Source organism: Labrus mixtus, chromosome 8 (assembly GCF_963584025.1).
Source record: "Labrus mixtus chromosome 8, fLabMix1.1, whole genome shotgun sequence".
NCBI lineage: Eukaryota > Metazoa > Chordata > Actinopteri > Labriformes > Labridae > Labrus > Labrus mixtus.
The window spans coordinates 16,147,091-16,159,649 of NC_083619.1; the positions used below are offsets into that span (position 1 = coordinate 16,147,091).

At 41.6% G+C, this 12,559-nt stretch overlaps 2 protein-coding genes across 3 annotated transcripts in view; one reads left to right on the forward strand and one right to left on the reverse strand.

The window, feature by feature from the left end:
* Positions 1-1,873: 1,873 nt before the first annotated feature.
* thpo (thrombopoietin) lies at positions 1,874-5,604 on the reverse strand. Of its 2 annotated transcripts, none has more exons than XR_009674025.1 (5): positions 4,651-5,604; positions 4,390-4,514; positions 4,138-4,238; positions 3,878-4,042; positions 1,874-3,133 (listed from the first exon to the last, which is right to left on the reverse strand). XR_009674025.1 is itself a non-coding variant. In XM_061044686.1 (5 exons), the coding sequence occupies exons 1-5, from the start codon at positions 4,661-4,663 to the stop codon at positions 2,993-2,995; spliced, it is 531 nt and encodes a 176-aa protein (XP_060900669.1). In that variant the 5' UTR covers positions 4,664-5,604; the 3' UTR covers positions 1,874-2,992. The 2 variants fall into 2 exon arrangements, 1 of the variants encoding a protein (XP_060900669.1); XM_061044686.1 differs by having other exon boundaries at positions 4,152-4,238.
* A 5,007-nt stretch (positions 5,605-10,611) lies between these two features.
* Positions 10,612-12,559, forward strand: part of clcn2a (chloride channel, voltage-sensitive 2a) — a 40,354-nt gene continuing 38,406 nt past the window's right edge. The window contains exon 1 of the mRNA XM_061044687.1: positions 10,612-11,003. Coding sequence (XP_060900670.1) covers positions 10,953-11,003 — 51 coding nt within the window. The 5' untranslated portion in view covers positions 10,612-10,952. The remainder of the gene's footprint in view (positions 11,004-12,559) is intronic.

Consider the following 12,559-nt stretch of genomic DNA (forward strand, 5'->3'; position numbering starts at 1 on the left):
AAGTTAAATTTAATCTCACCCTTTCTGCTGTACTGTGCTAATCCAGTTCATATTGCACCAAAGGAGCAGAGCTGTCAATCATGGTATTTTATACAGTTTTATAGCATCAAATAACTGATTAATTAAAGAAACCGCTCAGAAAAATATGTGTAATGGCGTTATAATAACTATCACGACGAAACTGGGTTTCATAGTTTTTTTTCAATGTTTTATCCTTTAACATAGATGAGGTGGGGTTTATCACTTACACTGCAGCCAGTCACTAGGGGGAGCTCTTAATCTTTTGGCTTCTCTCAGGTGGCTGCTGCTTTATTCATCTTAATGTGCAGTCAAAGGCCCAACTGAGCTCCACTTCTTTACGTTAGGTTGAGACAGCATTTTTAATATGCCGCCTGCCATTATTGGACTTTAAAGCTTCCCTTCAGTTACCATTGGGTGACGACACTGACTTAGTCCATGTTTTATACAGTTTATGGTGTTAATGTTATAACTCAAGCTGCAATATCCTGTGATGAAAAAGGAAACCAATGCTTAAGTGGAAAGAGTTCCTTGAGTCCCCACTTGAGGCTGGCTCCAAAAACCCCGGAAGTCCTTACACACCCATGTTAAAATGCCCATTACCACAGCATGTTTGCAACCTGGTACTAAAACGACTTTGGTCTAAAAACCTCATTAGTCATCTGTTTTGATTTGATGAAAGGGGAAGAGTTCTGCATATTAAGGGCGTGACTGATCTGACTGCAAGCAGGCCAGTTGTAGCTCTTTGCCAGGAGGCAAAAGGCCCATCTCAGCTCCACCACTATGCCTGTTACCAGGTTGACCAAAAGTACATTCTAAAAACAGCATTTCAATGATGACGACCACCATCTGAGACTTTCAAGCTTCTCTTAACCTGACCACAAAGTGTTGGTACCTACTTGGCCAAATGCTAGCTAAAAAAAAGGCACTAACATTTTAAACTTTTAACCCTAAAAAATATAGTACAACTTACTATTTTGTAATATTCTTATTTTCTATTATTGTTCTTTAAGTTCAACTAATGTTCAAGGACGGATCTGTATTTGCCTAATACCCTTTATAAAGGGAAAACCAAGACATTTATCAGAATGGATATTTGCTGGGGGTCTACATTCACTTTGAATGGTTGTGCCGTGAGACAAAACAAGTCTGGCAGTAAAATTTTATGTTTTAAATGAGGTTCACACATCCAACTATCTCATGAAGTATACACAGGACATAAAACTATCACATTTAAAAGAAAAAATACCCACACTACTCTTGCTTGGCATCACAAATTTATTTATTTATTTTTTTATAATTTTTTTTATTAGGTGATGCAGAACAATACAAGACAAGTGAGGGATATGACAAGAACAAAAGTATGTAGGAGACAGGGGAGACACGACGATACGATGCACAGCATAGTCAAAGACAAAACAGGCAGGCAGGGAGTAATAATAACATTTTGCAATTTTGTATGTTGAGGGTGCTGAAGGGCCCTGCTTGTGTATGTGTGTGTGTGTGTGTGTGTGTGTGTGTGTGTGTGTGTGTGTGTGTGTGTGTGTGTGTGTGTGTAATTCGAGTGTATGCTTGTGGGTTTTTTTTTCCCCTCTTCCTTTCTCCTCCCCTCCCCTCCTCCATACTCCTATTCCTATTTTTGTCCTTCTTCTTTCCCTCATTCCATTTTTCTTTTCTTCTCTTTCTTTTTAAATTAAAAAAAAAATGTTTTCCTTCTCATCCTTTTTCTTCTTTCCCCTTTCTTTCTATATATATTATCTTTTTTTCCCTTCCTTTCTACTTCAGTCATTGTGAAATGATCACAAATCACCAAATCATCACAAATGTATTGGAAAAACATTTCAGTCCGTCAAACTATTTCCCCATCATGATCTTAAGTACTCAATGCTCCGCCTGCTGTGTGTGTGCACAGGTGTGGGACATTAAGTATATTTATAAGTCTCTCTCAATCATCGGCAGCAACATGTGTAGAGTCACTCAACACAATATCCACATATATAAAGGTAAAAATAATCTAAATACAAATTAACAGGCACTGGAGAAGAGAAAATACAGTTAAATGAAACAATGAGACTCTACCACAAAAAACATGACCTATTTACAGGACTATTTACAGAAATATCATATCTAATGAATAAAAACATGGGCCTTACACCTTTTATAAATCATTAAAAAAAAAAAAAGTACAATCACATGAGTTACAATCGTTATCTCGTTTGTACCATCACTGTGTCTTACAAAGAACTGAACTCCTTAGAGTCTAACATCCCATGGGATCTCATCATTTAAACCTTTGAGGGACACAGTTAGAAACCCAGTACACTTCCCTTCTGTTGAGAATGTGGTCAATATTACCACCTCTCTCTGGCAGTGTTGTCTTTCCAATGCCCTGGAACCTGAATGATGAGATGTCATGGTTAAAGTCATTGAAATAAACTGCTACAGGGTAATCCCTCACTCATTCTTTGCTGTCGTAGACGTGATGTTTAACAAACATAGGATAATCCACAAGGATATTTGATCCTGTAAATGACATTAGAGGTAGAACATGTGATGACATAATCGATCAAATACTTTTTCCTGGTTTGATAACACGCTTGAGATTAAGAGGGACTGAAACGCTGTGGGTTTTTTTCTAATAAATTGATATGAAAGTTACACAAAAAAAACGCTCTTGCTAAGCATGCAGACTTGATGTAGTTTGCTTTCCTCTGCTTTTCCAGAAGTAGTTAATTCAACCAGCAGGGAATTAAATATGTTTGCATCTTACTCTAAGACAGTTTACCAAAAGAAAAACACAACAATATAAGATAACACTTTTCATAAATTAGACATTTCAGAATGGCAATGATCAATCCAGATCCCTGTGACTATTATTCTCTGATACATCTTCATTCTTCTTTTTTTTCGACCTTTGTCCCAAGTTGAGCCCATTCCCAGTTTTTGAAGATCCACTGAAGTTCATTTTGTGTCACTAAGAAGTGCATCTATCTTCCAGGGCATTCATGAAACGTTCCAGTTTGCCTGTTATCAGTTGATTGTAGTTCAGCAGGAATGTGCTGAGACTGTAGGTGCTTTGAGGAACACAGGACAATGCCGGACTCACCAATGGCCCCTAGTGGTCACAACAGAATATACAACAATGAAGAGTGTTTTAACAATGCAGAGCAGAAAGAAAAATGAACATAATTGATTAAAAAAACGAGGCTACAAATTAAACCAAAACATGTGTGTGACATAACAACCAACATAAGTTCAAATCTAGCCATTTACAGGTAGACATACTGGTAAAAAAAAAAAAAATCTTAAAAATAGAAATCCACAGATTAACTTTCACAGTGACACAGAACATTTCTCTTGTACTCTCTCTCACTTGGAAAGTATGCACCGCTATCTTCTTCCTGTCCTGAGGAAGGAAGGTTTGAGGTCACACAACATAACATCATCACCCCCAGGGCACAGATAGTCCAGAAACTCACAGATTTATGAGAAAGCAGGATATTTCCACACCAGAGTGAACTGATAATGCCTCCTAATCAGATGAAACCAGTGAGAGAGAAGCCCATCAACACGTTTTCACTTGGTTTGTGTGAATATTCAGCAACAAACCGATGAATTTATCTTGGCTAGGTTTGTTGTAATGTCTTTTCTGTGTGGGCGATGAAGACAGATTGAGCCCAGTTAGCTTTGATTTGTTGATTTCCAGGTCAAAAGGCTTCCAGAAGTGAAATCAAAAGTAAAACATTGGATTTTATTTTAAAATGTAAACTTATTCATACCATCAAATCACCAAAATCAGTGCTTGCCGGGATTTATTTTGTGCATGTTTGCATTATAAATGTTCACAAGGTTGTCTTACACTCAGCTGAAGGTTTCTAAGAATGAGCAGGTAGTTGTTAATGTTCTTCTCCAGCCTCTGCAGTTGTGAAACGGCACATCTCGACTGGTTCAGAGCCCTCAAAACCTCCACACCTCCAGTAAGAAGCCTCAAGGACGCAACTACATCTCCTCTCTTCTCCTGGTTCTGTGGTTACACAAACACAGCCGTTCAGGTAAACAGAAAGATCAGCAGTGATATTTTGTTTTGAGAGAATATTCGACAACAAGAAAAACTCATACATGTGCCGACATACTGATTTGTTTTCCCAAGATGCTACATGGAGCTCAATACATGGGAGCTGAACTGGTGTGGAGAGGGTCGACAAGCCGCTACAATTAGTCTGCAAGGGAGGAGACAGAAGAGACGCATGACAAGAAGGTGGTTTAAAGATAAGCAGACCGATGGCAGACTACAGATGATTGGATTCAGCAGGTGAAAGTTACAGAAAATGTTTGTCTTTTAGCAGAAGTGAGACAACTACACATCCTCACCAGTGCACTTTCCAGCTCTGCCACAATGTTTAAAGCCCTCCTGGCGACTTTATTACACACAAATTCTGTGGGTTTGGTCTCGGCATCCCACACCTCAGAGGCTACCAAACAGAGCAGCAGAAGTCCTAAACAAACACATCAACAAGCACTGAAGCAGAGTTTGATTAGCTTTTCACATATTAAGCCTAACATTGAAATGATCAACTAAGAACTAGTGAATTAAAAACCTCATAAGTCAAAGTTTTTAGTTTCACTACTCACTGCTTAACGCCATGCCCTGCTTGGCTGCTCCTAATAAGTCCACATTTGTTCCATTAAGAAAATGCTGCCAGGTGGAAAATGCCCTGTGTCCACTGTGGGGGAGCTGTGTGTCCTTTTTGTCTTCTCAAGTATTTAATTTCCCACCTTCTCATTCAGGAGTGGGAAGTGCGAGAGTGTTATCTAGCCTGAGAGCAGGAAGCGCTCCAACTTTCCTGCTGAACAGAACAACAAAAAGTAATGGATGGAAAATGGCATTTCATTGATATTCGCTTGGAGAGAGTTCAGGTGTCATGCTTGCTGACTATAAAGTTAATGATTAATTATTGTGAAAGACTCACTTTACACAGCTGATCAAATCCAGTCACTCCTGTAGGAGGGTATTTACTAAGCTTTCATTGTCCAATAAAGGCAGCAGCATAGGTTAATATATTTCACAGAATTGATGTCAGAAGGAGCTGCAAAAACACAAACACTGCTACAGGGATGTGTAAGCTACATGGCTGTTTGTTGTGTCTAATATTGCTCACCCACATAACTTGTAAAATTTGTATTTTGTTAGGATTTCAGACACCCACAATCTTACCAATGTTCTCAGTGTGTCAGTAAACCAATTTTGTTTCACTTTTATTTTCATAAAAGCGTGTAAAGAAGGACAACTTGTCGCAAGTTTTTAAGTTGTAAAACCCTGGCTGTTTATTATATGACAACATGTTGTGTTTACGTGGTTCGTATAGTTTAACATCCATTCTCTGTGCACTCATCACCCGGGAGGAGAAGTGAACAAGCGGTGTTCAGTCCGATACATGCAATCATCCATCGGGTTGTAATGCCTGCGGGACGCAGCTGGAAGACGCGGTGATTCTCTGATTCAATTGCTTCTTGGAAGGCGAGAGGGTAGGCTATAATATCTGTCAAAGACAAGGACGAGGGGAAATACGGGGAAATGCACCATTCATTCTGATTTTAGAATCACGTGTTACCCCATTGACCGAGCCCCTGTCCTCGCACCAAAGCTGTACGCATTCATTAAGACGCATGACGTCTAATATAAGATCCCAAGCGTGTGTTTGTTGTCACATTCAAGGAGAGAGAGAGATGTGACACGCAGAAACGGAGAGAGAGAGAGCAAGAACACTTAACACATGTTTTCTTTCTCTCCCTCCAAACATCCCCCTCGTATCTCTGCAGACAATCCCCAGTGCCGGTAATTAAGACGAATGTGCGCCGCGGCTCCACAGATAATGACCGGAGCGCCTGGATTTCTGCACACAAGGAGAAAGCTGTGGGCCATGGCACTGACGGTACCCGCATTGCATCACGGACACGACACCAAGTACCCCGCTGTCTCCCTCCCACCTCCACTGGAGCCGACGAGGAGCCTGTAGCATCTTATTATAGAGTTATTTTTTTTTCCCCACAGTCCAATGCAGTCTCGCTCACAGACGGCCGGCTGCGGTCGCTCTTGTTCTCCAAAGCACGCCAGCAGAATTCAGCTCCGCTGCGCGCTGCTCAAACGAGGCGCAAAACCAGTAATTGCGCGCCGTGTCGACAACTTTGTTGCAGTGCTGTATGGATTGCGTATCAGCAACAGGCCGGTCTCCCGGACATATTAAGATTTCTCTTCATTAGAGGGACGTGTGATCACCGGGATTCATCCTGAATCGTCCTGACATCACCATTAAGCCTTGCGCTGCAACCTGTAGCTCTTTGCCCCTTTCTCCCATTCATCGTTCCGCCAAGGCGCCATGGAGGGACAAAGCTGACGTTTTGGAATCCGTAGCCCGGGGAGGAGGGTCAAAAAGAAGAGGAGAAAAGCAGACTCAGGGGAAACCGTAAGTATGCTGCGTCCTGACAAGATGGCTCACTATTCTGTTATCTCTCCAAGGTTTCAAATCTATGATTCTCTTGAACTTTACCAAGACAGGCTCAAGGGCAAATGGCAATTGAAGGTCTGATTGAGTTGTGTAAGGTGTTCTCTTGTATTTTTGTGTGGTTAGTGCTTTCACATAGCACTTTCCTATTTTCTCTTAACTATTAATACTAAAGACTGGTAATTATGAAACTTGTAAAGCATACAACAAAATGAATGGTTGTATACCCTAATGTTGTGCGTCAAAGAATGAAAGGCCTTGTAAAACTGTTGATATAATTCAGCAAAATATGTGCAAATTATTTACTTTTAAGCCGGTAAATAAAAAGGTAAGTAAATGTCAGAGATTACTCCTCTGATCTCCTTGATTTTAAAACATAACTTTAAATGAATTAAGATGAACACAAATCTAGCTCAAAACTTTACTAAGTTGTTACAAGCCCTAAATTCTTTAAAACCCTTATAGTCTCAAAAACACGTGATCATTTTCCCATGCTTTCCAGACATGTGGATGTAAAAGTCTCTTAAGACAGGGCACTGTTGTTTTTCCTCCTCATTGTCACAAAGGACAGGATATAGGACTACATGTTTTTCTCCCATTGTAGTTTTGTACCAAACTAGCCTCCATGAGGTGGGTGATATATGTCTAAAGACTCCTGCTGTGGAGATTGAGAGATATGGGTCAGTGTGCTGGGGCTTGGGGCTGCAGAGCACCTACTTCCAGGTCCACAGCAGCCTATAGCCTGTCTGTTGCTGCAAGCTCCATAATAAGATGAAGCTGGTGACAGTTTTTTTAAATGAGTTATAAGAGGAGGAGAAATATGAGAATAGATTGCAGGACTGTGAATGCACATGTACCTGTATTGCATAAATAATGAGGCGAATGACAACATTTTATGTTTTTGAGAGAGAGAGTGCTTTTGATTGAAATCCCTCCCATCACTCAGTGGTCTCAGAGGGCCTGCCTCATTCCGGTGCCTGTGGTCCAACACTTTGCTTTGAACTGGTTTCCCTGCCAACAGCCAATCGGCTACGTTCGTGCAGGAACTGTTTTATCTGACAGCCAGTTAGAGGGCTTTGACTCCCAGAGGTATTAAGTCTTTTAACCTGTGAAGCATCAGAGAGTTGGATATTCAAATGCTTGCTGGCCTGTGACCATATTAGTTGTTTAATGTAATTCCATCAGTTCAAAGCTGGATAAATTGTTTTGGTTGAACAGTTTTGACACAATGAGATTGGTAAGTTAAGTAAATTTGATCTAAGAAGGTTATAAACTCTCTCGGACTTCCTGAATTTCCCATCTAACCATGGGAGTCTTGGAAACATGAAGGGAGTTGGCTCCTGAAAAAGCAGCAGTGAATCCTTGCAACAGTGGTTATCTCTCAGGTGTGAGTCTCATTTGGCGCCGCATCTTACAGTGCAACAAATTTAGCTGTCAGTGAGTATCACCTCCAAAAAGGCTTTAGTAAAAGCCCAGAGAGAGATGCTCACAGTATTGCAATACATGTGTCATCGAAGGAAAGGATGTGAGAATGGAAAAATCCTTCATGTGTGAGCTTTCAGTGTCAGATGCAATCTCCTCTGTAAAGATTCTTTTTATGTCTGTTCTTCTTCTTGACTGTCAGAGGATGTGCTTTACACTGGCTCGATTGGTGCTATCGAGTATTTTATTTGACATCACGTGTGACCTTAAGTAATTGAAGCTTTGGAAAAAGATAGCAGTTTGCTTGCTGAAATACAGGTGCCTTGGAACTACACAGAACTTGATTTTCCTTCCCCATGGCTGCAATCAAACACTTAAAGTCAGCATAGGTAGCACGTTTCCTGGTCTCCTTCCAGGTGTACTGCTGTGATGCTAAGCATATTCAATTGTTGCGACCAGCATGACAGCAACTCACTGTAAAGGTAAAAAGTGAAGTGAGTACTTCTCCAGGTCTTTTTCTAAGTTAACTGGTGCAACGCCTAAGCCTTTTTGCATGTAGCGACTTGCATATCAGTTACACTCATAACAGTAAAAGAAGAAGTAAAGAATTTAATAAGGGAAACAGTTTTTAGGTATCCTATTTTGTTTAATGCAGCACATTGAGGGTTTCCACTTGTTGAGACAGGCATACTGGCTATACTGACTCTCTGGTGAGTGCTTTCAATCAACATAGCATGCAACAGGAGCTCCCTAGTTTCATAAAGTATTGATGGATGTGGATGAAGAGTGACTTGATTTCAGTTTGGAAACTCTGCTTATTTAGTAGGCCTATGTCCCATTTATTATAGTAAAAAGCTCAATTGTCTTTTTTTTTTACACCCACTGAGGCCTTGAGACCTGAAGCTTGCACTCTTAAAGCTACAGTCTTGCAATGATCTGACCTCCCATGTGCTCTGACACTGTGACACTTGTAACCATCTTTCCCATATATTAGCCATGTCATGGGTAGGCATTTACATTTAACGCTTAACCTGACTCACAGGTATATGACTGGTGCAGTTCCCAGTTTCACTCAGGTTTTCAGGCCCTCTGCACTCTTCTGGCAGTTCCAGGGAAGATGATAAGCCCAGCTGCATGGTGCGCCCTGGAGCATGAAATCCTGGTTAATGAGACTAGTTAATTAGACATATAAGCACCTTGCCAGCCTTGGGGGGTGGGGGTGGGGGTGGTGGTGTCAATCCTAGCCTTTGGGTAGTGAGTACACTTTCCTAAGGGCATAATCTTTAGTTCTGACTGAAGTAAAAGGCAAAGGCTCAGGCACTCACAAAAGAACAAGACATAGCCAACCATCTGGAGAAGGGTGCTATCAAAGGAGTAGATCTGAAGACACAGTACGGTGGATTCTACTCAGATTAGTTAGATCCCAAAATGAAGGAGGATAATACCCTGCACTAGAGTTACAAGGGCTTAACACATTTCAGATAAAAATATATGCCTATAATAATTAAAATGACATTTTGGGAAGTGGCTACATAGAGCAGTGGTTACTGCTGTCATCTCACAGAAGGTCCATGTATAGCCATGAATAAATTAATTGTAATAATTTAAGTAAACTAAGAGTTTCTTTGTTTTGAATGAATACACATTTATGTCATCTTATCTCAAATTTAGTCAACTTAAAAAGTAAAGGCAGCACGGACAAAACTTTTTTGAAGTTCAAGCAACTCTTAATACAAGGCTGAAACTCAGAGGGACAAACCAATCGTTCTTCCCAAAGATGATCGCTCCTATATGCACTCTAACCGGGTCATTAAGATGGCACTTTGAAATCCCTCACAGGATGGTGACAATGCAGTACAACTCAATCTTTCTGTTGCTCTTCTCTGTTGAGAAAAAAAAATAATATACAGTGTGTGGATAGCCAGTTGGTCAGAACTTCTGATGTTGCCTTGATTCTATTAGTTCGGTGACATCCATTTGGTCTATAGGCCTATCTTTTAAGTATTATATTGGAGTTCCTTTTTAAGATCAACTTACTGAAAGATCAACAAGTTGAAAAAGAAGACATTTTATTCAGATGAACAAAAATCAAATCCATAAAGTGCAGACTTGCAGCTATCCATTCAGCTTGTACTTCGTGGAATGCTGCAGTGAGGGGCATAGAGGAGCCAGGATCAGACACTAACCTATAAAAGAGGTAGATAAAGAAACACAGATAAGCTAAACTGGTTTTTACAGCTGAAGCAACTGAGACAATGACTTGTGACGATTTTCAATTCAGAAGCCTATTTCCTGTTGGCTCCACACTCGAGCCCTTTCAGAACGATAGTTTAATATGAGGCTATCACTGATAACTTTCTGACATTGACAGCGCAGTAAATCTGCCGAACACTGGCCTCACCCTGTGAATTACTCATCACACTCAATCAGGGCCAGCGATGACTCAAAAATCTTGAGCGAAGGACAGCTGAGTCCTTCAGAATGACCACGCAGGAAAAACAAAAACCCTCCACATGACAGTTTGTCCAAAGAGTCCCTGCACCTGCACATGCCTCCGCGCGAGAGCTCACAATAAAAAGAGCACCAAGTCCACTAAGTCCACACACACAGAGAGAGAGAGAGAGAGAGAGAGAGAGAGAGAGAGAGAGAGAGAGAGACGGCAGCACGGTGAGAGTGGAGGAGGAGGGAGGCGGTATTTTGCAGTCAAACCGCACTGGCGCTGCTCACACAGCCCTCATCTGGCACACACACACACACACACACACATACACACTCATTCATATATCGGTTGCAGCAGTGGCGCTTTGCAGCATGCAAGAGGGCTTTTGATCAGAGACCTGTTACTCTCTGCTCATGTGATGGCCGTTCTCCGCGCTGCCGAGTCCCCCTCCTCCCATTCCTCTTCCTCCTCCTCCTCCTCCCCCTCCTCTGCATCCACAGATTAAGTCGCGGGCGACCTGCGCTTCTGACAGGCTTGGTTTTTGGTGTCTTAATGAGGGTACTGCGACAATGGTGAAGGATAAGGCCGAGGATCGGACGCTTCAGTATCAGCAAACTTTGGTGAGTTGCGCACGGGGTCGTGTAAGGTGCTTTGCGTCAAGTGTCGGGGATGTAGTGTTGTCATGGATGTTCGGCCGGAGGATAGGAGCAGCTGGTTGCTCAACTGTGTCCTGTATGAGAACAGAAAGAGACCATGTGTAGCTCGATTCATTGTGGGCTACATGAGTATTCAGATAGGAGTCAAACATTCCTCATAAAAGGGACTTTATTCGCTTATTTGAGGGTCTTTACGTCTGCTTTTCCCTCCTACTTTCTCTCTCTTCATTCACGTTGATCCACAGGTGTTGCATCACTCTAAGCCTCCGTCCTGCCCATCTAAATAATTAATTCTTATCAAATTAGAATTCACCAAACCATGTCAGATTAATTTGTTCAGCCTGAAGAAGTGCATATATGGCTATCTCTGATCACTTTATCGTCTTTATTTTGTTTTAATACCCTTGAAATACAAGATTATAGAGTCTCACTCTGCTCACCGTGCTACCATGTATTTTGCTCACGTCCTGTGTCTACAATATCTCCTCTGTTTCTCCTGCACACCTTGTCCCTCCTTGCCCTCTCCAACCACCCCCAATAGCTATATTACTCTGTCTTCTTCCACCTCATCCTTTTCCTGTTTGCTTGAGAATCTCTACTCTATGTGTGAACCAAATAGTGAAGTGTCTCTGAATATTAATTGCTCCATGCACCACTTTTCCTCACTCATGTTATAGCTGGACTGACAGTGATGCCCCGGAGCACCATATGCAGGGATATCTATATTCAGATAAAGGGACCGCAATGCAAGCAGAATTCAAGTGCCCTTGTCTCTGTTCCTCTTTTCTTTCTGTGTCCGTGCATGAGGGTGCATTTTCACATGTGCACAAGCTATCAGTCGCGCCATCTTCCTTCAGCTGTGATGGGCCCAAGTCGTACTGAGGTGTTTTCCGCTCTTGCCATGGTGTAAAGATCGATGCAGAGCAGTGTGTCTCAGAGTCAAAGATCAATAGCAATGTAAAATGGCAGTCAGAGTCTCTGAAGATTGGAACGTGCTGTCTGCCCCCCTCTCCCTGTTGCGTTGACCATAGCTCTTAGATCAGTGGCTTTATCATTCACTGCCTGCGTATCAGTCCATTATCCCAAAAATAGACGTGTGTGCCTGTGTTCTTGCACGTGCAAGCAATTGTGCAGCTTGTGTCTTGATACTTCTCTAAGAGCAAAGTGGCAGCACTATTCATCAATTACCTTCCCACAGGCCAGCGTCTGTGTATTCCTCAAAGAAAAATGAATGACATGTAGAGCTTAATCTGACAAAAAAAAAAAAAGGCTTTCTGCGTGTCTTGCTGTCGTATAGCCGCCTTATAGCTGCAGTCTAAAATTGGATTCTAATGTTGACAAAGGGATCTTCTGTGTTTCATTGTTTGCCTTCAGCAAGATTCAGAAGATTTTCAGTTATGTGATTGCTTAAGGTTCGGCAGCACAGATCCACTTGTGCTGCAGCAGGACTGTGCAGATGACACGGAGTATAGATAGAGAAAAATGGAGATCAATCCGATAACTTTTCCAGCACAGAAATG

Excerpts from the sequence above, each read along its gene's own strand:
- thpo (XM_061044686.1), bottom strand. Across the intron at positions 4,043-4,151 it reads CATCTTGGGAAAACAAATCA|AACCAGGAGAAGAGAGGAGA; the intron begins GTATGTCGGCAC and ends GTGTAACCACAG. Across the intron at positions 3,134-3,877 it reads TTAGAAACCTTCAGCTGAGT|GGGCCATTGGTGAGTCCGGC; the intron begins GTAAGACAACCT and ends TGTGACCACTAG.